Source organism: Carassius auratus, chromosome 16 (genome assembly GCF_003368295.1).
Source record: "Carassius auratus strain Wakin chromosome 16, ASM336829v1, whole genome shotgun sequence".
In the NCBI taxonomy this organism is placed as follows: Eukaryota; Metazoa; Chordata; class Actinopteri; order Cypriniformes; family Cyprinidae; genus Carassius; species Carassius auratus.
In genome coordinates this window covers 26,476,462-26,500,096 of record NC_039258.1, presented here as the reverse complement: position 1 = coordinate 26,500,096, position 23,635 = coordinate 26,476,462, and the positions used below count along the sequence as shown (strand labels likewise).

At 37.7% G+C, this 23,635-nt stretch overlaps 3 protein-coding genes and 2 non-coding genes across 5 annotated transcripts; 2 read left to right on the top strand and 3 right to left on the bottom strand.

The window, feature by feature from the left end:
• Positions 1-1,212: 1,212 nt before the first annotated feature.
• LOC113116640 (pyruvate dehydrogenase [acetyl-transferring]-phosphatase 1, mitochondrial-like) lies at positions 1,213-5,898 on the bottom strand. The gene is made up of 2 exons (XM_026284897.1): positions 5,773-5,898; positions 1,213-4,856 (listed from the first exon to the last, which is right to left on the bottom strand). The coding sequence occupies exon 2, from the start codon at positions 4,836-4,838 to the stop codon at positions 3,279-3,281; it is 1,560 nt and encodes a 519-aa protein (XP_026140682.1). The 5' UTR covers positions 4,839-4,856; positions 5,773-5,898; the 3' UTR covers positions 1,213-3,278.
• Positions 5,899-9,386: 3,488 nt separating this feature from the next.
• Positions 9,387-9,459, top strand: trnat-ugu (transfer RNA threonine (anticodon UGU)). The gene has a single exon. It is a non-coding gene; the product is annotated as a tRNA-Thr (tRNA).
• A 1,314-nt stretch (positions 9,460-10,773) lies between these two features.
• Positions 10,774-10,846, top strand: trnat-ugu (transfer RNA threonine (anticodon UGU)). The gene has a single exon. It is a non-coding gene; the product is annotated as a tRNA-Thr (tRNA).
• Positions 10,847-14,597: 3,751 nt separating this feature from the next.
• On the bottom strand, positions 14,598-19,615 carry LOC113116638 (uncharacterized). The gene is made up of 11 exons (XM_026284895.1): positions 19,247-19,615; positions 18,672-18,789; positions 18,192-18,438; positions 17,811-18,084; positions 17,554-17,731; positions 17,346-17,422; positions 16,882-17,062; positions 16,494-16,742; positions 16,206-16,377; positions 15,100-15,233; positions 14,598-15,015 (listed from the first exon to the last, which is right to left on the bottom strand). Exons 1-11 carry the CDS (start codon positions 19,526-19,528, stop codon positions 14,666-14,668), a joined length of 2,262 nt encoding a protein of 753 aa, XP_026140680.1. The 5' UTR covers positions 19,529-19,615; the 3' UTR covers positions 14,598-14,665.
• Positions 19,616-19,817: 202 nt separating this feature from the next.
• LOC113116639 (INO80 complex subunit C-like) lies at positions 19,818-21,248 on the bottom strand. The gene is made up of 5 exons (XM_026284896.1): positions 20,929-21,248; positions 20,725-20,835; positions 20,529-20,640; positions 20,233-20,300; positions 19,818-20,119 (listed from the first exon to the last, which is right to left on the bottom strand). Exons 1-5 carry the CDS (start codon positions 21,142-21,144, stop codon positions 19,988-19,990), a joined length of 639 nt encoding a protein of 212 aa, XP_026140681.1. The 5' UTR covers positions 21,145-21,248; the 3' UTR covers positions 19,818-19,987.
• Between the last annotated feature and the right edge of the window lie 2,387 nt (positions 21,249-23,635).

Here is a 23,635-nt window from a genome sequence, read left to right as displayed (position 1 = left end):
CTTCTTGGATGTCTTCATTAGTTTTGTAAATTAAAACAAACCCTCTCCACGATCAAATAATCTGTGAATTATTGTTTACGGGTTTGCTTTTGTTTGTTTTTTTGGGCCAAGGGCCTCTTGGTGGATGAAGAATATTGCATATTAAGCCTCGTCTAAAATAACGTATATAGTACCATTCTAATACACCAGTTTTTTATTCATAAAAAAGGACTTTCATTAAGGCTGGATTTTACTGGTCAAAAGTTAAAACAGACCTTTCTATTTTTACAAAAGACGTATCTTTCAAATAAATGCAGTTATTTTAAACTTGAAATTTTCACAAAAATGTTAAGGAGTTTTCAACATTGTCAATAAGAAATGTTTCTTGAGCAGCACATTAGAATGATTTCTGAAGAAGCACGTGAATTTTCACTAACATCAGTTAAATATCTCTTCTATGAACTTGTACGGTTGCACTTTATTTTACAGTATGTGTACTAACATGTACTTATAGTGTATTTACAGTGTATTTATCTAAGAAAGTTCTGGTACCACGAGGTAACTACATGGGGTAGGGTTAGGTTTAGGGGTAGGTTCAGGGTTAGTACCTAGTTATTACATAGTTATTGTAATTACTATAATAAGTACATAGTATGTACATGAGGAACAGGACTGTAAAATAAAGTGCTACCACTTGTACACCAGAGTAATCGCTGCTAAAAGTTCAGTAGTCTTGATGAGCATTAAGAGGCTTCTTTCAAAAACATTTAAAAATCATCCAGACTCCTTCCAGTCTTTTAAAAGATATTGTCAGTCAGAAAACTGAAAACCTGGCTGTGGGCGTTTGGCAAGAACATTACACGTGTAAGTCACATAACAATCTTTACTTTGAAACTGCAGATGTGCATGTCCTGAACCCACTGAACGGAATTGCCATGTCCTGATAGAGGCTTCTGATAGACTGACCTACTTACAGTTTGCCAAATCAGAGACTGTGATCTGACACCATGATGATTTGACCCCTGTCCCTGACCCCACTGCTCCGTTTGGGCAGCATTCCAAACACATGAAGTTGTTTTTCTTACAAATAAATGTGCATTCCTAAAATAAAATGCAGCTTCTGGCAACAAGTGTCACCTTGACCTGTTAAGGTCTGCTAGACTGGATTGCTCAGTTTAAAAACCTTTACTTTGCATTCATTCCTTTCAACAATATACAAAAATTGGACAATACTTACTTGGTTACATTTTTATTAAAACATTTAAAATACAAAAGGCGAGAGTATTTGAAGAAGTCATGCCCATGCACCAGCACATAGTAATATAGTTAAATATACTAAACATTTCAAATGTAACGAGCTGCAGCATACATTTACTTCAAGTATAAAGCAGTCAGTATTTACACTTCATCAAGCATATACGTTTTTACAGTTTTACATTAATAACACTGTTTGCTGATTTACTATCATTCGAAACATTTCATGTGGTAATCAGCTGTGTTCTTGTGCAAGAGTTGAGAAACATAATGTACAGGCAAGAAAGCACAATCACAGAGTTGTTTTTAAACTTGTTCTATAACCCTCGGACCAAAAAAAAAAAAGACCTTGAACTCAAATTCTAATCTTTACCTTGTGGCCGGTAATCACTTGAAAAATGTTGTGACACCTGGAAAAATACTCACTACTAAATTAATTACAAAAAATGCTCATATGAAAAATATATGTTCATATTTCCCCACTGTAGTGGTATCATATAGGTATGTTTGCATCTTATAAGAAGTGTAAGCATATCTGGTTTGTTGTGTCATTAAACACCGCTCCGAGAAATTCAGCACACATCAGAAAACCAAAACAATATTTGTCTGAGATACAACTATTTGAAAATCTGGAATCTGAGGGTGCAAAAAAATCAAAATACTGAGAAAAAGTTGTCCAAATGAATTCTTAGCAATGCATATTACTAATCAATATTAGGCTTTGATATATTTACAGTAGGAAATTTACAAAATATCTTCATGGAACATGATCTTTACTTTTTGACCCATACACTTTTTTTTTTTGGCTATTGCTAAAAATACGCCCCAGCGACTTGAGACTGGTTTTGTGGTCCAGTGTTACAAATGCTCAACTTCTGGCTCCACATACAGGTTAAAACAAAAATAACACAGACCTCTTTATCAGGACTTTTACAGTGAGAAGATAATTTGGTTGTGCAAACCACGTTTTGATGACCCATGAACTCCAAGACATGCTTCATGAAAAACTGTATCTACTAAGGCATGCTGTACGAAAAGAAGAACTTACCAGTCAAATACAGATGGAATACAAATGGTACTAAAGTAGAATATAAACTCTGAAAAACACATTAGCAACTTTTTTTTTTGGTTCATTAGAACCTAAATAAAACATTAAAGGGATATAATTAACGTAAAAATAAAAATCCTGTCATCAGTTACTCACCTTTATGTTATTCTGAAACTTGCAGGACACAAAAAGGCATTATAAGTAACAGTTTGTTTCCATGTAATGAAAGCCAGTGGGGTCCAAAATAAGACAGGGCCCCACTGACTTTTACATTTTCAAATATCTTGTTTTCGAACGTACACAGTCGTACAGGCTTGGAATTACATGAAGGTGAGTGAACGACAGAAATTAAATTTTTGAGTGTACTGTCCCTTTAACATAACTTCTCATTTGACATATTCCAGTTAAAGAGCACTCCAATGTAAAAGAACATATCTGAACCTATTTTGCTTTCTATTCTCATTCTTTCTCACTCACTCAACATTTAAAAATGACCTTTGCTTTACTTTCCTTTTTCATTAATTCAAAAATTAAAAGCATATAACATAAAAGCAAATTTTGGAACAACACAAGCACTATATAAAGTGAAAAGTGAAGTGAAAATCCTAATTAGGACTTTCCTATATAAACTCCTAATTGCAAAATCTGCTTAACCTACATTAGTACATTTCCAGTCTTGATTTATGGTTTTGTGTTGCATTTTGATGGTTTAATTGTGATAGTAGGTCTGCAGTGAGCTTAGCATATTATTTTTCTGTTTGGCTCAATTCCACATATAACACTGGGAATAAACACCGCTCATCTACTGAATATCAGAATTCCTTTCCAAGTCAGCTGCCATGAATATGTGAAAATAAAAATGAACACAAAAACACACTCAAGGGTAATACATTCCTGTGTTAGAGATAGGTAACATTTTGCTGTGCTGATATTACTGATAATGCAGTGTGAGGAGATGTATGTAACGGAACATGTGAAAGAAAGAGTGTGCCTGCTTCTACTGTCCGCCAATGACGTGTGGGTTAAACTGCACTATAATGATTGTGATATCATCCCTATACATGCGGGCTAACTCCTCTGGCAAGCTTAACATCTTCGATAACCTCTCATGGTCCACCATTCCAAACTCATTATTCCCCACCGCGTGCCGAATCAGGTGCGTAGCCGCATTCTGGTCTTCGAAAGTGGAGGAGATGCGAGCCTTCCTCTCCTGCAACAATCCCTGCATCTGACCCAGGGTCACTTTATAGCCACCAACACTGACTGGTTGCTGCTGGTGCACTCCAGTGAGATGTTCGCCCACAATCCTCACCACCTCCTGCCTGTGTAGTGTTTCCCACAGCCCGTCCGAACCCAGCACCAGGAAACGATCCTGTGGACGAAGGTGGTGTCGCGTCACCTCTGGTTCTGCCGTAAGGTAGGGTGGTGTGTGATAGTTGGGTGGGATGAACTTGGCGTGCTCATTCTCATGGAGCTGGTCCGGTCCGGACTCGAGAACACGGTGCTGTAGTTCAATGCTCCACTTGAACTTAACATCTCCAAAGGCGCGAAATGGCATGAGTAACCCCAACAGTCGATCCTGCTTCACCACACTCTTGGCCTCAGAAAGTGGATGCTCAGACAGCACACGCTTCATCTCAGATTCATTCTGCGCATTGTGGTCATTGGTGAGCGTGAGGGCAGAAAAAGAACCATCAGGTTCTTGTACTCCCAGGACTGCACGACAATCTCCAGTGTTGGCAATATGCAGCTCATTCCCATCAATGTGGGCGACACATGCAGTAGCACCTGAGAATGCAACACGGAGCACCAAGTAGTGCAAGAACGCATTCGGGTCGCCAACCTGCGCTTCAAGGGATATGTCATTGTCCAACCGTTTAAAGGCACTCACAAGAGCTTCAGCAACATCCGGTTGCTCCCCAGGAACGCTCAGATCCAGCAGTTCCTGCCAGTATGTGCGCAAACTGGAGAAGTAGAGCTGTGAAGCTTCCTTGCTGAAGTAGTCATTGGGATGCTTGTGCCACTGCAATATCGGTTGAAGAGGTCTTCCGTTCTCCACCGCATCCTCCAGCTCCATCAACGTCTCATGTGGCAGTAATGAGATAGCAATGTAATAGAAGAGGCGTTCGGTGAGTGCCTGAGCACATGCGCAGCCTGCATGGCCATCAAATACGCCATAAAGCATGCCACGTGTCTGCAAGCATGTTGCTGCACTTCGGCGATCCTCAATGGGTGCATTTGCCGGTAGCTGGTTGCTGTCAAAGCCCATGACCGAACTGAGGTTCTTACCATCAAACTCAGGAACTTTGAAGCTGTATTCGTTAGCTTTTAGAATACTGTTAACCTGAGGTGGGGTCAAGTAATGGGTGTGCCATACAGGTGAGGTCCTGTATCCCCGAACCTGGTGCTGCCATCTTTGTTCAAAGCTGTGTGGCTGAGTTGCATTGATGCATGGACCAGGAGGACGGCTGGAGTTTTGGCATGTCATGGCTGGCACCAGTATCTGACCAAACCTCCTGCCACGGATGACCCTGGACACCTGGGAGGTTGCAGCCATGATATACCCTCAAAGGACCTGCAGGAAAACCATAGCTCAATTAGAAAGATTAAACAAAACTCATCTTTCACAGTTGTCTAGATTTCAAACAGAGCTATACAAGTCAGGTTTACAATTTTGACACCTTGATTAACATATTCTTGGGTCTCGATGTCGAAGTAATTTCAAATGACTGTAGGTTATACATTTTAAATCATCAGATGATTACTACAAGGATATGGTCAAGACAAGGAAAAGCCATTGCATTCAGGATCGGAGAGTGTCCTGAGGCTATTTAGTCCCATGCTGCCATATTCTTGGCATTGGACACTGTGAGGGTCCCACTGGCCTATTACTGTCCCCTGTAAGATTTACCCATGACATAAAGCAAAACTGCTGCAACCCAGTATAAACTGCAATTATTCCCTGCCCTTCAGGTCAGTCTCATTTTTAAAGGAATTTCTGTCAGTGATTATCTCTGCCCAACCCAAAATCTATTTTGGCATCAGTCGTCAAATGTCATGGAGCTACCACTATAACAACAAAATAACCACTATATCGGTTGTAAGAACGATTTTAAATTATAATTTCAAAGTAAAACGACAGTTGCAAAAAAATGCTCAGCAGAGTACTACGCCCCGTTCACATCATCATCATAGATACTCGCTACTAAGTTGCCATATTGTTTACATTTGGGCTTGGCAACTTAATTTAGAAGATATCATCGCAGAGAAACGCAATCGGATAAATGTCCCAGTATTTCAAGAGGAAAAAAAGTGATCCGGATAGCACACAATCCAAACCACTGCTTTACTGCGTGGCTGTACCGTGGAAAAATATCAAACGCTAATGCATCTAAAATACGCTGCTTTATTGCACACTATCGTCGCACGAATTGTATGCGCAACTCATTACAGCCAAAAAAAAAAAAAAAAAAAACGATGAATATTCTTACCTGAGGTTATTAGTGGGTAGCTGAGTTCGTGGTCGATGTTTGATGATCAGGCTACATTAGTTCATATGCACTCGCCCCGCCCGCATCCTGCGAGCCTAGTTCCCCTCCACTCCCACCTCACAAAATGATTGGTTCACGTACACAACAGCTACGTCATCAGAGTTGTAGCCATAGACAGTTGTAGCTGCGCTTAACCTTTCCTTTTCCGGTAGGTATAATTATAATAAATAAATAAATAAATAAATACAATACATACGTAAATGAATACACAATTAATATATTGAAACAAACAAACAAATAAATGACTAAATAAATCTACGAAGAAATACAAAAACGTTCTAGTCTACTTATATTTTCTTTTTAGTTTTTCCCACGTGTATTTTTTTTTCACATTCATTTATTAACATTGCTTTGGAATGTTACATTTATTTAAAAAATACATATAAAAAATGTGCAAAAATTACAGTTATACATAAATAAGGAAATATAAGTAGAAATACTCATTATTTACTTATTTATCTATAGTATTTCTTTGTTTATTTATTTATGCATCTATATTTATTATTTTGGCAAATTTGGCATTCCATATAGCAGCAACTACCACACAATCTTTTTTTTTTTTTTGAATGTATGTGAAGATATGTATGTTAAACAAATGGAAATTCTAACCACTAAAATGCTTTTTAATTTCAGTGTGATATGCTTGCATTGCACACTTGATATTAACTCTCAGAGTAATTAATTGTCCTTCAGGAGATGCTTTAATGCACACATAAAAAAGAATGTTTGTAAGAGTCTAATGACAGGTAAAGCTTATCTGCACTCAAGCTCAATATTCGAGCACTCCACCCTTTACAAATCCAAAATCCCACCAGTAAGTTTGACAGACAAAATCCATAAGGCATAAAAAAAAAGGTCTGCTAAAGAGGGTCCTCAAGAGATGAACCTCCATGTCTGAGGAGTTCTGCAGTCTCCACAATGAGAAACTCAAACTCTTCTGCTTGGATAATGAACAGCCCGTGTGTGTTGTGTGCAGAGATTCAGAAAAAAACTTGTCTGTCACAGATTCCACCCCATCAGTGGAGTTGTTTCATTTAGGTTTTTTATTAATTTCGTATTCTTAGAATAGACTGGTCCTTTGTGACAGACACACACACACACATATGTATTTAGAACTACACAAAAACAGGAGACTTTAAATTATCCTGTTAAAGCAGAACATGATAATAATGTTTACCAGATCAAGTCAGGAGACAATATTAAATATTGAATGATTTGCATCATTATCAAAGACAAAGGTATGTAATACTTTTACTCTGTACACTCTTAAAAATTATGTTAATTTAGTTTTTTTTTTTGAACAAACTTTTTTTTTGTGTACATAACTGACACAAATTGTGTAACTATAACACATTAGCGTTGTATAGAACATTGGTTGAGTTAAAATGAACACAAAATGTGTTGTCCTTAACTAGACACAGAGGTACATTAAAAAACAACTGAGATGATGTAGTTTTTAACAAATACTTTTAATGAGTGAAGATATAGATTTCTCTGTTGTTTGTTTTATGTTCTGACTCAATCTCAGTCAGTGAGTGGCAGATTAGGAAGGAATTCAATAAGCTTAATCATTTGCTGCAAACTGAAGAAAAAATTACAATTCTCTGCACTTAGAAAGGAGGAAGAGCAGATGAGTCAGATTATGAACGAGTAGCTTGAACACATGAGTAGACAGATCTTATATATGTACATATTATATGTTGAATTATTTACAACATTTTTCATTAACTACCTCAAACTGTTCTTGACATTTCTGACCACATATTAAATTATTAGAATTGGCTGGAACTATTAAACTCTGAAAATAACAAGTAAATATGAATATAAAAATACATCACTAAAGAGGGTCCGACCAAAAAAAAAAAAAAAAAAAAAAAAAAAAACATTGACCATGCCTGATACCAACAAGTGTTTATATTGATACACTTGGAATCCCATAGATGTTAAAGGTTCTTTGTGGAACCATTGATGCCAATAAATAATTTTTAAGAGTCTAAGTGAATACACAGTGACCACAAGAGTATACTAAGACACATGGGGCAGAGATTGTTCAATGAAGTAACCCTGTTGTTTGTATCTCTTATCAGCTCTTGTGACTCTGGACCCAAACACTGCAAATACACATCTGATTCTGTCTGATGATCTGACCAGTCTGAGACATACCAAGACACAACAACTGGTTCCCAAAAATCTAGAGAGGTTTTACCCATATGCCTGTTCTGGGTTCAGAGGGCTTTAACTCAGGTACACGCTTCTGGGATTTGGAAATTGGAGTCAGTCCAAAGGAAGGGAACAGCTTTCTTTGACACAATGTCTGGTGCGCGTGGTATGAAGATGGTAAATATTTCTCACAGTCCCCAAAGAAACCCAACAGCAAATTTCCAGTTAAAGAAAAGCTTCAGAGGGTGAGACTGGAGCTGGACTGGGACAGAGCAAAACTGTGATTCTGTGATCCTGTAAAACTATCACAACACTCCACACACTGACAACAACCTTCACAGAGAGAGTCTCCCCATTGTTTTATAGTTTCAATCCACTCTGGTAAAGATTTCCAGCTAAAGAGTTTTACATGCTAGCAAAAGGAGGCTACACATTTATGAGACGATTTTATTCATAGCATCTTACAGCGCATTCAGGGTCTAAATTTTTTTTAAATTGAGCAGCATGTGTGTTCTTTGGAAATTGAACCCACAACCTTTTTGCACTGCTAACACAATGCTCTACCACTGAGCCACAGATACAGCTGTTAATGTACTTATATGTGTTAATATACACATATATTAACTGAACTAAATGTATTAAAGAAAGAATCAAATATATAAATATAAAACAAATAATCAGAGTAAAATGCCTAATAATGGTGCAGAAATAGGTTGATAAATGTTTTCTAAAATTATGTTTATTGTTAATTCCTTATTTCTGACTGATGTGTTACTGAAAGCAGATGACGTTTAGACATTTTATTATTAATGTTTTATTAATCTTTAAAATTAAATGTTCTGTCTGTAACTATTTTATTCAGTATTTTTTTCTTAATTTTTGCAAACTAACTGAAATGTGGCATGTTTATTCTGCTGAAAGAATAAGGAATGCTGGTGCCGAATCTTCTTCGTATGAAACATTTAAGCAGATGCAATCAGTTATATTTTGTTTGCATCTGACCTTTAGTCTTTAACTCCTAAATTAACTTATTACAGACATAGAAATCTGATTATATTGCACTCTCAAGTATTTTATTCTGACTGTAATATGGAAGTGGCCAGACTGATCAGACCATCACAGCATAAAAGAGTGTTGACTGATATTTGTGTTTTCTGATAACAATATGCATTAATGTTCAGGGATTCTGTGGTACAATTATTAAAAGTCCCCATCAACTTCTCAAGCCCTTCACCAAGAGATCCACACCCTAAGCTTTGCCTTTTTTTTCAAACAATTGCTGAATTTCTTAAGACATCTCATACTGTCTGCCAAGTCCTATGGGTGTGTCTTTGTCATGCTAGCTGACAGGTAAGTTATTTATGTGACTTACATGAGTGACAGACATCAGGTGAGGCTCCATAGCTCAGTGGTTAGAGCACTGGTCTTGTAAACCAGGGGTCGCGAGTTCAATTCTCGCTGGGGCCTGGTTAAAAAACCTTTTGAAAAGTGACTGGTTCTGAAAATGACCCTGAATTTGGGTTGCTGAGAAACAAAATACCACATGACATACTGTGGTCATTTGGATGAACATGAACCTTCATACAAGGGGGAAAACTAGGACACGCAGATGCTGTTCTTCCATAACGATACAGTACAGTCATCCATGAAGATACCAAATATCAGACAGATCATCATCATTACAACAAAACCAGAACATTTATTTACAACCTTGTGAGCTCTTCCAACCAAGGGCTTTTAGGAGAAATAAATTAATAACTAATTAATGTAATTTTTATTTCTCTAGAGAGTAAAACCTATTTCTATTTATTACAAACTGTCCTGTAACTCCACAATTCTGTTTTTCCTCAATGTGCCACTGTAATACCTTGTGATGCTGGTAAATGACAGCAAAATAAAAAGTTTCTATGAATTATAAGCTACGACAATGTTCACATACAGACACAAAAACAGGTGAGATTTTGTAAAATATACAGCATATGAATAATAGTAGTTCTAATAGGGTTAATGTTAATACTTAATATCAAAGTAGTTGTCCATGACTCTTTTGTGACATCCTGGATGAGTCGAGAGCTGTGCTCAAACGCTTCTGGAAACAATCTTTACGGTTCCCAGAGTTGTTACACTTTATTTCAGCTGCATGTAAACTAACTCTCAATATAGTATTAGGGTTAGTTGAAATGTACTTGCAAAGTTACTTTTAGTAAATAAATTGAATGTTGAGGGACCATAAACATAAAGTTTTAGCAGATATTAATCAGACATTTACTACTATGACTGGCAGCTGACAGTGAGTCCCAGAGCTGTTGAAATAGCTTTGTAAGCCTTTCAAGTCTAATGTATTTCAGTCACCTTTTTTCTCATAATTTCTGGAAATTCTTTCACTTTGGCATTGTGTGCTATTGAGGAAGACCTTTAACCAACTTCATGCTGAAAAAGTTATATTTAAGTGTTGATTTGAGCTGAGTATAGGGCTGGCAGGAATCAGGTTTGGTCCCATTAGTTTAGCTGATCCGCATTATAAATTATGTTTCATAGAACTATGGGGACAAATACACTTTCACAAAGGGTTATTTGATATTAAATCTTTTTTTTTTTGCCTTGATAAGTGACATTATCATGTTAGAACTATATTTTGTGTTTACTCAGTTTGTCTTTGGTTCATGTTAAATTTTGCTTTTATTTCTGAAATCAGGCAAATACACCTTCAGAAACTCCTCCCTCTTCATACCAGGAAGTGATTCTTGTTTTTCACTTACATGAGTGACAGACATCAGGTGAGGCTCCATAGCTCAGTGGTTAGAGCACTGGTCTTGTAAACCAGGGGTCGTGAGTTCAATCCTCACTGGGGCCTGATTGGAAACCTTTTAAAACTATAGTGCCTTGTGCTGGGGTAAGTTAAAATGCTGACTCAATATATCCCACAACATTTGGCTCACTTTTTCCCATAGCTGCCATTTTGGAAAAGAAAAAATGCTACTGTAGCTTACCAGTTCAGGCTAATGTTTAGCTAAATGATTGGCATGATTTTATTGCTTTTTATTAAAGATCATAATAAAAAATCATGATTGGTTAAAGCAAATTTAGGTTTGTTGGTTTATTTTCCCAGTGTATCATTGTAATACCTTATAATGCTGATAGATGGCAGCAGAATAAAATACATCCAGCAATCAGGGCTGAAGTTTGTATTGCGTGTGCATTATCATTATTGGTTCATTTAGAATTACAAATATAGATGACATCACTATATTTTTTCAAAAAAACAGCATAAGAATGAAAGTAGTTCATGCTAAACAGTAAGTTGTCTATGAATGGAAAAAGAAGTCAGTTCACTTTAACATAAAACATAAAATCACAATGATAATACCATTGATAAACCATTGATATACACAACAATCAGAATTGGAATTGGAGATGAATCTCTTTATTTTTTATATTCCCACTGCTCCTGGTGTGTGTTCACGGTGTGTTCACTTTGGATGGGTTAAATGCAGAGCACAAATTCTGAGTATGGGTCACCATACTTGGCTGTATGTAACTTTCACTTCACTTCACTTCACTTTAGCCGGTAATATTAGCAGAGAGAAGGCTACATTTTAACAATGTAAGAATGAAAAGACTCTCTGTGAAGGTGGTTGTTATTGTGCATAGATGTGTGTTAGTTACAGGATCAAACAATGACAGTTTTGCTCTGTCCCAGTCCAGCTCCAATCTCACCTTCTGAAGTTTCTCTTTGACTGGAAATGGACTGTTGAGTTTCTCTGGGGATTGTGAGAAATATTCATCATCTTTGTGCCAAACACACCAGAAACCAGTGTTAAAAATACTTCTCCCTTCCTTTTATTCGACACTGTGGTTACTCCAATAACCAACAATGAATTGTCTCCAACCTCCACATCCCAGAAGTGTGTTCTTGAGTTAAAGCCCTCTAAACCCAGAACACAAGTGTATTCATCAAATCTCTCTGGATTATCAGGAACAGACTGATACATCTCACTGTGTTTCAGACTGGTCAGATCATGCCGTTTGTCAGTTTTGCTTGTTATCATCTAATTTAAAGAAGTTGTATTGTTGTTTCATTTAAAAAGATAAAACTTAAAAAGAGGCTTTCTTGGTTAGAATAATGTGTGAGAAATACCTCTTGATGCTGGTAAAAGGCAGCAAAATAAAAATAGAGCTGCATCTCAGTAAATTAAAATGCCGTGGAATAGTTCATTTGTTTCAGTAGTTCAACTCAAACTTTGAAACTTGTGTATTAAATAAATACTCACAAAGTGCTCACAAAGTGAAGTAGTTTAATTTTTTGGTTCTTTTATATTGTAATGATTTTGGCTCACATTTAACAAAAACCCACCGATCTCACCATCTCAACAAATTAGAATATGTTGACATGCCAATCAGCTAATCAACTCAAAACACCTGCAAAGGTTTCCTGAGCCTTTAAAATGGTCTCTCAGTTTGGTTCACTAAGCTACACAATCATGAGGAAGACTGCTGAACTGACAGTTGTCCAGAAGACAATCATTGACACCCTTCACAAGGAGTGTAAGCCTGTTCACAGAGTGCTGTATCCAAGCATGTTAACAGAGAGTTGAGTGGAAGGACAAAGTTGCACAACCGAGAGCCTTATGGGGATTGTCAAGCAAAATCGATTCAATAATTTGAGTGAACTTCAGATTGAGTGAAGGAATGAACTGAGGCTGGGGTCAAGACATACAGACGTGTCAAGGAATTTGGCTACAGTTGTCATATTCCTCTTGTTAAGCCACTCCTGTCCTGAACCAAAGACAACGTCAGAGGCATCTTATCTGGACTAAGGAGAAGAAGAAATGGACTGTTGCTCAGTGGTCCAAAGTAATCTTTTCAGATGAGAGCAAGTTTTGTATTTCATTTGGAAACCAAGGTCCTAGAGTCTGGAGGAAGGGTGGAGAAGCTCATAGCCCAAGATGCCAGTGATGTCCAATGTTAAGTTTCCTCATTGTGTGATGATTTGGGGTGCAATGTCATCTGCTGGTGTTGGTCCATTGTGTTTATTGAAAACCAAGAAATCTTGGTCTTGGAGCACTTCAGTATATTCAAAAAGCTGGTTAGCGTAAGGAAGCATGATTTAATTTTCCAGCAGGATTTGGCACCTGCCCACACTGCCAAAAGCACCAAAAGTTGGTTAAATGACCATGGTGTTGATGTGCCATGAACCCCATAGAGAATCTATGGGCTATTGTCAAGAGGAAGATGAGAAACAAGAGACCAACAAATGCAGATGAGCTGAAGGCCACTGTCAAAGAAACCTGGGCTTCCATACCACCTCAGCAGTGCCACAAACTGATCACCTCCATGCCACGCCGAATTGAGGCAGTAATTAAAGCAAAAGATAAAATGCATTGATACAATAGGTTAAATTGTTCTTTGATATCTACAAAGAAGGTATGTGGCTTAGGAAAGTGCAAAAATGTATAAGTCCATTTACAACTGTAGGTTCTGTCCCGAGAATTAAATGGTCTGTTTTTACCTTATTTGAAGGGGTTCATGAATATTAATATGCAGCTCTGCTCTGATTGACCGCTTGACAGTGCGGCTCATTTCAGTTTACACAAAAAAAGAGGAAGAAAAAATAATACCTACTCTCTCGAGTGAACAATGGAGAGATTAGGCAACCAAATTTATATATTTGAGCCTGAATCAGAAGAGGATACAGATTTTGAGGAACAACCTATTGTTTGGAGATTTGAAATTGACGCTTCTGACTGGTAAGGGTTTTTTTTTTGTGTGTGTCTTTTCAGTAAATATTTTTATACAGTCTATGATAATAAACCACAAAACATAACTGTAATGTAGAATTTAGCAAAAATGTTAACTATAGCATTCCCCCTGTACTTAAACTCCTATCAACAACAGTCAAAACTTAGTTTTTAGCATTGTAACAACACCGTAATTAATTTAATGCATCAACATATGATTTTACAATGATAGCTTCTTCACTTTATATCAAAAACTCTTAACTGCGAACTGGACAGCCAGTAAATGTGTTGTTTGTAACTTAAGGAATTTAGAATAGCCTACTGTCATGTAGTCTTAATAAACACATAAACTTCAAAGTCTATACAAATGTTTTGCAGGTGTACTTGTGAAAATTGTGTACGCATGGCCCTCGAGAGAGAGAAAATATGTTGCAGGGAAATACCACAAGTATTTAACAGTTACACTGAATAGAAACTCATGTGTTTTCTGCTACTTCAAAAGTATGAAAGATTACTGTAAATAAGAGTGCCATTTAGTTTTTTCCCTTTGCAGGTAACAAGAAGAATGAGCCCAGATCCTTCCAGGATATCATACATGACAGATCATCCGGGCCTTGAACCCATGTGCTGCTGAAATATATTCTTTGCAAAATGCATTGAATGTATACAGAGCTGACCATGGGCATTTGAGACCCAGAGGGATGGGAAGGTAAGGCCAAAGATAACACAGTTGTCACATGTCAAGTAGAATTTGCCTCTGTCATATCCATATTACATGATGAGTTCAGTGCATTGCACAGCCATACTATCTGATCTATGTTAGAAATGAAGAAAAATGCACTAATAACAAATACTTATTGAAATAACACTTTTATTGTGCCTCAGCACCATACAAACTTCACCCAATAAAACCTGTTAACAAATTAAATAATAAATCAAAGAATATGTGCTTTCCTCTCCGTCTGTCCCTGCAGGCAGTGCAGACATTTGGCCCACAGGTGGTTTGTCAGCTGGTGCTGGGGTTTCCTTGGACGAAGTGTTGATGTCGTCATCCCTACATGTGTGGTGCTGCGCATACGAAGGGAGTTTTCTGATGCTGCAGGGCAATAGTTAGGATTCAGACTGAAACATGACACATGCTCAGCAATGGCTTTCTCCGTGGAAGGTCTGTCATGCTGAGGAGACAGGTAATGAGACACAGGAATCCGCTGTATGGCATCCACATATGGAAGGGGATCACGGAAAACCTCTTCAAAAACACAGTCCATCAAGTTGATGACATAGCCTGTGAAGTAAGGAAAGTTAATTTTATTTATTTGCACATTTGTAAGTATTTTTTAAACTAAATATTTTTGGGATAATAACCTACAAAATGTTGGCTCTGTCTTTACTGGTTTGATGGTTTGTCCTCCCTTTTTGGCCTTTGGAAAGAGAAGCTTGTGTACAAGTTTCCCTTGTGGCTGGACAACATTCTCATTGAAGTGCATTGCTGCAAGATACAGCCTAAAGCACAAGACAAACATAATTTTTTAATCATATTGCCATTTTCAGTACATCAACATTGATATTTAACACTGTATGTAAATATGTAAATGTATGTAAATATTCAAAATACAATTTTAAAATACAGTAAAGCTACACCATTTTGTAAACTGTAAAATCTAACTGAAAGGCACTTCACGGCTTTTAGTTAGAACAGCCCTGAAATGAATTTTGTTCATTTTAGTTAGAACAGCCCTGAAATGAATTTTGTTCGCAATTCACAACTACACAACCCAAAACCAAATCGCAATTAATCGCATTGTTATGCACAAAACTAATAATGCATTCAAAAGGAGTGTATTGTGCGTTTGACCCCCCAAAGCCTGGTTTGTTTTACTAGTGTGATCGTTCCGTTTAGCAGTTCCTGTCTCGGGTTGAAGAAGTGGGCAAGAGTGCGGTTCAGTTATATATATATAGATCAGTAAGCGCGAGCGCTAACTGTGCCGGAGCGCAGATCTCCTGATACGTGCTGCATGATTCTGTGCTGCAAAAGTGATAAATCTGTAAAGCAATATATTGTGAGTGGGACGTGCCACCGAATCCTATACGACTCAACATTATAAACCACAAAGTTAGCAAATCGATTCATTCCACTGTGTTGAGCGAGTGTGCTTATCTGCTGTCTTCACATGCTATCGGATACGTCCTATTTTCAACTTATAATATCATGATTACGAGCTTGTTGCATTCTTTTCTGTTAAAAATAACAGTGGTTTGTGAATGTTGATGCTTAGCCTAAATAATTTGATCGGGAGCATCCCCTCCTGTGACCCATGATTTGTCTGTATGTGTATTCAGAGCCAGTGAGCAACAGACTTTCATGATAATAAAAAACTGTTAACACAATAAAATAATTGTCTGCATTAATCAATTAATGCGTTAACGCGATAATAATGTATGACCCATGTTCAAGTTGGGAGGGAGAAGACATACCTGCATAGCATTCCAATGAAGGGGAAGACAATATTTTTGGGTGCAAAGTGCGAGATGGCTTTGTAAAATGACTCCACAATTGATGTCTGGTAATGTGGGCTCAGCTTCTCCACATCTGAAAGGACTCTCTTGTTTATCAATACCTTATGCAGCCTTTTCAGTGCTCTCGAACCTTGGGGGTAATCAGTGTAATGTTATTGTTACAACACATGAAAATTTTAGTATTTACATAACATGCCCCACATGCTTATGGTTGTTTCAGGCAAATAGCCCATTCAGGTTACAAACCTGGTTGAAACCACTTGTTATGGTCCTTAGACAACTTTTGTTCATGTTGACACCTAGGGAACGCTGGGTCAGTATGTGAGTGAATGTCTTGAATGTGGTTTATGATAGAGGTCCATTTGGCTAACTTCTCTGGTTCTGATTCAGAGCTAGTGGCAGACCAGTACAGGTGGTTGATGATGCTCTTATGCCACTTCTTCACCAAACTACAGTCTTTCTCTCTGGAAAGTTTCTCCATCTTCTTTGACAATCCTAATGAAGTAAAATGTACAGGCAAAACATATCACAGATTGCAAAAGGTTGATGCAGTTAGCTTCCTTAGAAGTATGGAGAGGTACTTCAAGCCATGAATATCTGAAATGTATTTTGTCAACCAGGATATAAGCATTACCTTTTGCCATGTGCCAGACATCATAACAGTGGATGATTTTACGATCCTTTAGGAACTTTTGTATCTGGGGGTGACGGTCAGTGACAATGCAGTCCAACTTCACACCACTTTCCTCCAGGCGATCCAAGCTTCTTCTAAGGCCGTCCTTCTCCATGTGGTAGCTTCCCCCTAGCTCGCTGTTCTGTGTACAAACACACAAACATAAAATGTAAATGTGATATATCCATGAATTATATACGTGTTATCAATTGTATGAAAAGTAGAAGTCTCTTCCACTCCATCTAAAAATTGGTGATAAAGTTATGTATGCGGTATTGTCTATCCGAAATGTGAACAGATTTGTTACAAATTTATACTACTAACAAAAGTGTCAAATGCTGACATGACATTCAGTTAGTATACATGCAATTTTTAAGTAGCTGTACATAACAGTCTGCTCTTGAAGTCCACGTATTCTAAAATACCTGCAGCAGCTGTATGTCTACTATGTTGTTGGTCTGCACGTCCATCATGGTGTAGCACCCATACTTTGCAGAGTGTCCTGTAATAAAAAAAATAAAAAAAATCCTAATCAATTTGAAATACAGCACATTTATGCATAACACAGAAACACACAACTATATGTATGTTTAGACTTATGCAATGCATAATTGATTAAGTAAAAATGTGCACCTGGCGAGTCTGATCGCATGTAACCACCAAGAATGAGATTCTTGCTCTGGCTCAGGTTGTGCAGTTGCAAATTTTGGTCCTCATTCCACTTGTGGATGATAGCAGGTTCAAGGTATGTCCTGGCATGCCTTCTAAAAGCGTCATATGTATGCGTTTTCAGGTACATCGCCCTGAACACCTTTTTAAAAAAATTGGGGGGAAAAATTAGTTGTATTGTCTAGCTTTGACTAACTTGGTGTGTACAAAGAGTACAATACCTTTTGCATCTTCGGAAAGGAAACTCCACTGAAAAAGATGGCAGCAGACAACTGAAGGTTGCCCACAGGGGTGCTGCCAATGACAGGCTGACTCCTCCACTGTCTAAAGAATTCACAGTGGGGGCACTTTTGGTCAATGGCCACGAAGGTCCCTCTTCTACGTGGGTGTACATTACAAGCCTTGGTGCAAACAGGACAACTCTCAAACAGGCTAAGGAGGCATTTTTCAAAAACTATGAACTTAGCATCTTTATGGAATGGCAATGATGTGGCACTGAAAGAAAAACCCCCAAAGAAACAACAGTATGCCTGTTAGTGAAAACAAAGTCACAGTTTTTTAAAAACATTTCTGAATTGTTGGAGACATATAGCTGTTCTTACGAAACCCGTGATGATTCCGTCTCAGTTGCAACAGACTGTGCAGGATCATAAATGGAATCTTGTGGATCAGTGGCTAAAGAGGAAACATTCCCGATTTTCATGTCCTCCTCCAATTCAACACGGGGTCTTTTGGCTGGCCTTCCAGCCTTCACTGGTGTCGATGTAAACGGCTGTATTGTGGACCATGGCATTCCAGTAGTTGTGGTGCCTACCGAAACACTTTGAGACGGCACCGTCACCTGCACGCCTAACAGTTAAAAAAATTGAATTAGTAAGGGAAATGGTAACCCAAACAATATTTCAATAATTGTGCAAAAGCCATCTTCTTGGTCCATCAGCGCAGACTGATCTTGATGTCTATGAATAGAACTGCAAATTGCAGCTGACTAACCCACTACACAAGCTTTCAATTAATAATGGTATGCAATGAATCAGTCCTTATAACACGTAACAAATGCACTTCAAGATAAATAATATTACCTTTGCTTTGGAGGTGGGACATCATCGTATTCAAGGACAGTTGTGTTGCCTCAGTTAAAACAATAGGACCATCTGTTTGGCAACCTACATCTTTTGTATGCAGGAGCAGTGATGTACTCTGAAATACAAAAACAACCATACTTCACTTCTCAAATATAAAATGTTTAAAAAAAAATTTAGTATATGCCTTGTCAAATGACAATCGTTTCAACTTGGTGGAGAAGGTCAGTTAGCTTAGTTACCTCCTGAGTCATGTGTTGTTGATGAAATATAGTCAAATTAATTATGCCAAACTAGTGACTGGCATAGATGTATCTAGTTGTATTTTGTATATGACAACACAGGCAGAAATTAATATTAACCTTCTCGTAAATAGGTTATATTATGCTAGTATCTATGCTAGTTATTTGGAGCTAGCTTGTAAGCTAAGATTAACGTTACTGTAGTAGCATCTTGCCTCTGTTCTCAACAACAACAAAGACAGTAAATTATCGTTAATGTTAACTCAATACGAAACTTTCAGTTTAAATAGAAATGGCATCCACAGTTAAGAAGTGGATAAAATAAATACTTACTGCTTGCGGTAGCAGTTGTAATGGCAATTTAGTTGGAATTGCCCCCTTCTTCAGCATCAAACGCTGAGCGAAGCCTGCTTGATATTGTCCGAGGTTCGAAAAACAGTCAGTGGTGAAATGGGCAGAGCAAACAAACAACTTTGAATTGAATTGCTTCGGTATGCGGTTATAGATAAACATCAACCATGCCTGTTGACAGTTCTCTTCTGTGGGAAGGGTATGGAAGGTGCTCACATCCCCTGCACAGCCTGGAACATAACATTTATATCCATGATCTGCCATTTTCAGTATTGTCCTCGCTTGATTCTACAATAGCTGCAGGACTTCTGATGATGCACAGGTCCTGCAGGCCAAGAACTTGGGCCGGTATATGCAAATAATGGGGGCATACATATACAGTAAAATGATCCCGACTGTAACGTCACAGTCTGTGTTATGTTCTGGATTCACCTATTTTTCAGTGGTATTTTATATGCATGAGATTTACATAAAAAGGAAGAAACAATGGTGTTCGAGGATCACGGTATATCATTTCAAAGTACAGACCCTATTATTATTCAACTATGCATTGGTAAAAAAATTTCCACCTTTAATTGTTTTGTGCTAAAATCAATTGATAAAGGCAGCAACTATAAACATACACAAGGAACAGAACAGGATATGAAATAACAATGTTAGTCCTTTACATCCATTGGACAGTCAGCATGTAAAAGTGCATTTAGGAAAGATTTATATTCTCTCTCATGGCACAATGCAGGTGGCTTTACGGAGAGCCAGGTATCCAGTAACCACATCTGTGGGCAACTGACGGATGTAAGAAAACTCTTCTGTTGATGCAAAGCGCAGTTTAGTCTGAGGGTCAGTGTAGTTTGCCTGGGAAACAAAGATACAAACATCATTAAGCATAGTTAGATAATACTACTTACACTCATAAAATATTGACTGCTTCCAAATTATTACCAGACAACATTTTCCAAGAGACTCACCAGCAGTCCTGATATGTCCGAGTACTTTTTAGCAGGTTTCATAGAAGGAGGCGCATCTATGCTGCAGTCTGACACACAAAAACAACAAAAGACTTTTAAATGTTGTCAAATTAAATCCACACATACAACAACAATTATAATTGCATTGGCTTACTGAAATGATTCGACAATTAGATTAGATATTTGTGTAATTTTCTTAGATCTTCTAAGATCTTTTTAGTTATCTTCATTGGTGTGAACAGGCATATTAGTCTGATTTAGAAGTGTTTTTTTTTTATTTTGTTAGTCAGACTCACAGTTAGGATCAGTGATCTTCCAGGGCAGTGCTTTCTCCGCTGCTAAAATTTGCTTCAGATTTTTCCACGTCCGATTTTTCTTCCCTGCTGCTGCTCCACCAATACCTGAGTGCTAGTGAAGGAGGAAGAACTTATGAATGTATTGAAATAGAACAGAGAACATTTTAGACTTTATTTTAATCTAGAACAATCTTACCACAAAGTTGGGGTTTTTAAAAGGAAGACATTTGGCAGAGGTCTCTACATCAACAGCTCCAACTGGTTTCCCTTCAGAAGTCGACTCCACTGGAGCAGCCAGTAACAAATTCTGCACCATCGATGAGAAACATAATGAAGCAAAAAAAAAAAAAAACACCAAACGGTAGATCTGTCATGTATAGGGCTACAGTTAGTTCTTTACCGGAGTCTGAGTCGTTGAAGACGCAGGTTGTGTTTTCTTCTTTTTGCTGCTGTTGTTATTAGGCTGCGGGGTTGTGTGGGTCACAGCACTGACGACTCGTTTCTTGCTCCGGGCCTGAGCAACTAACGCCGCCGCTGTCTGAGCTTTACCCGCCGACAGCGTCGCTGGATTTAAATCCCTTGCTTTTGATACTCCCTGTTCAGAAGAGGCAGACATTGGTCTTCACTGAATTTTAACAACCATAACCTGAAATGTGGTATACACGTTAGCATGCAGCTCGTCACAACATCCCGTTAACCCGGAAGTAAAGAGAAAGTGCCAGACGTTTGTATTCCGTTGCTACACACTCGATTTCCCCCGAAGGTTCCGCCGGGCTGGTTGGAAAACAAACATCAAACAACATGAAAGATCATTGCCATTTATATTTACACTAAAATTAATAATATTCCAGCTTGTTTCATGTGTTCTACTAATTAGTTAGATACGACTAAGACTTGATAAGACTTGAGTTGATATCTGAACTGAAAACAATACATGTCCTACATAAAGTAACCAAGCCTAATATCTCTTTAATATATATCAAGTTTAATTTGAAATAGGGTTTACACATTGCCTATTATAGTGCTGAAGTTAAGTTTGATTTATGCTCTCTGACAGACTCGTTAAAGAATACAAGAGTGTTATGGCATTCATATTTCAATCACATGTGTTCCTGGGGGAAATAAATAACTAATTAACTTTGTTAAAACAGATGTCAGGTAATTATTTCTCCTCTCTCCGTAGAGTTTGATACAACATCCAACACAGTGGCATTGTCCTTCATGTCTCCCTTCTCATCTGTCTTTCACTGAGAACTGTAATGAAAATTTAAACAGCATCAAAATCTGTTATTTCCATTTGAGCCATTATCAGTGTAGTTTTAAATGTGTGATTTTATCTGGTGTACAGAACAAACCACAATAAGACTTCATATGAAAACATTTATATTTCTTCTCGTTAAGGCTGTCTATCTTGAGTTTATTTTCAAATAATATATAGAGTTATGGATATATTAGAGATATAACTTTCTCCATGTTTTGCCTATTTTACATCATATCCACAGAGAGGAGGCTTCAAAGGGGTGAGTGTTACCTTTTTGTCATTTCATTCTCTCTGTTCTTGTCCTTTCTTTGAATGCCATTACTTGTCATTTCACCTTTTCTGCCATCTCAAATGTCAGCTTCAGAGTTCACTTCGTTCTCTTTCATATGGACCCCTCTGAATGTTTTGAAGTGAAATATTGTTTGAGACATAAAGAGAAAAATGTGAGAGAGGAATCACTCCATGCAGAGCTACATGCTCAGTAGAATATTATGTTGTCCTTGAGTTTATTCAGTGCTACCAGTACTTTAATCATTCGGACTTATATTCAAAATGCAGGCTATGTCTTCTTTATTCTGCCTGGATTCCTTAACATTTTTTATGACAAAAAAGTGTTCCTGCTGTTCTAAAAGCAAAGGCGTTGTTTTAATACAAGATTTCTTGATTTTGTAAATATCACATCGTAGAGTCATAATAGGTCCATTTTACTAGCATATCAACAAGATGTCTGGTAGGTTAATAATGTTATACACAAACACACAGTGTTTAGGTCTGTGATGCAGGATGTTCAGTAAAAATGGCTGATAATTGCTGAGACCCTTGAAATGCCTTTGAATTATGAAGCGTTTAAATAAAACTAACATATTCAAACACAAATGGCCCAACATCAACTCATTCTTTCTCTTTTCTAAAACAGTAGTTCTTTGCCTTTTTCAGCCAATATTCAAAGATGCCTTCATATTGGCTAAGATATTTCCTCTGGCACTTCTGCTGTTTTACAGTGAATAGAACTTTCCCACAGTTTTTCCTGGTATCCTGTTGACATTGCTCGATAATTATCACTATTATCCCCCCGCACACACACACACTCACTCCTCTTCCTTGAAGAAAACAACTAAGATGTTGCAGGCGGCCGCTGATAAGAAGGGACAGAGCTCCTCCTTCCTGCTATAGTGCTGGGTCTGCATCCTCTCTTGGAAGTTGACCTGAATACATCTGTTTGATTCACCTCAGTTTAGTCATGCTGTAGTGTTTTGGCTCTACTATGGCTGGGTTACTGTTTTTATAAAAAGGTTGAGAGAGGAATGAGGCAAAGAACACACTGAAAACACTTGACGTCTCATTTATATTTCATCAAGACGATGCTGCTACAAGTGGCTGCATGCAATACATAAATAAACTATAGATGGAGATTCTGTGTTGAGGTTCAGTCGCAAGCAACCATGAATATTTTATGAGTCGAACTTAAAATGCAATAAATGAAAGATTGGGCTTTTTCCTGAGTCATTGTTTAGAAAGTCACTCTAACTCAACAAACCTCAAATACACAACTGAATACTCAGAGATGTCAGCTCTTTCTGTGTGTGTGTGTGTGTGTGTGTGTGTACTTGTTTATGCTACATTGTGGAGACCGAATGTCCCCAGAAGGATAGTAAAACCTAACATTTTTGACATTGTGGGGACCGGCCTGCAGTCCCTACAAGGGGGAAAAATATAAAAAATATAAAATGATTTTTATCTGAAAGTGTAACAATGCAAACAGATTTTCTGTAAGGGGTAGGTTTAGGCTCAGGGTTGGGTTGGGTTGGGGATAGAAAATATTGTTTGGTCAATATAAAAGTAATAG

Bases quoted from the DNA above. Each gene is read 5' to 3' on its own strand.
- LOC113116638 (XM_026284895.1), bottom strand. From the start codon at position 19,528: ATGGCAGATCATGGATATAAATGTTATGTTCCAGGCTGTGCAGGGGAT. The intron at 18,790-19,246 runs GTAAGTATTTAT...TTTGTATTTCAG, and splicing joins TACAACTGCTACCGCAAGCA to AGTACATCACTGCTCCTGCA. The intron at 15,234-16,205 runs GTATGTCTTCTC...CTTGTGCTTTAG, and splicing joins TTCATTGGAATGCTATGCAG to GCTGTATCTTGCAGCAATGC.
- LOC113116640 (XM_026284897.1), bottom strand. From the start codon at position 4,838: ATGGCTGCAACCTCCCAGGTGTCCAGGGTCATCCGTGGCAGGAGGTTT.
- LOC113116639 (XM_026284896.1), bottom strand. From the start codon at position 21,144: ATGTCTGCCTCTTCTGAACAGGGAGTATCAAAAGCAAGGGATTTAAAT. The intron at 20,836-20,928 runs GTAAAGAACTAA...TCGATGGTGCAG, and splicing joins CTTCAACGACTCAGACTCCG to AATTTGTTACTGGCTGCTCC. The intron at 20,301-20,528 runs GTGAGTCTGACT...TTTGTGTGTCAG, and splicing joins GAAGATCACTGATCCTAACT to ACTGCAGCATAGATGCGCCT.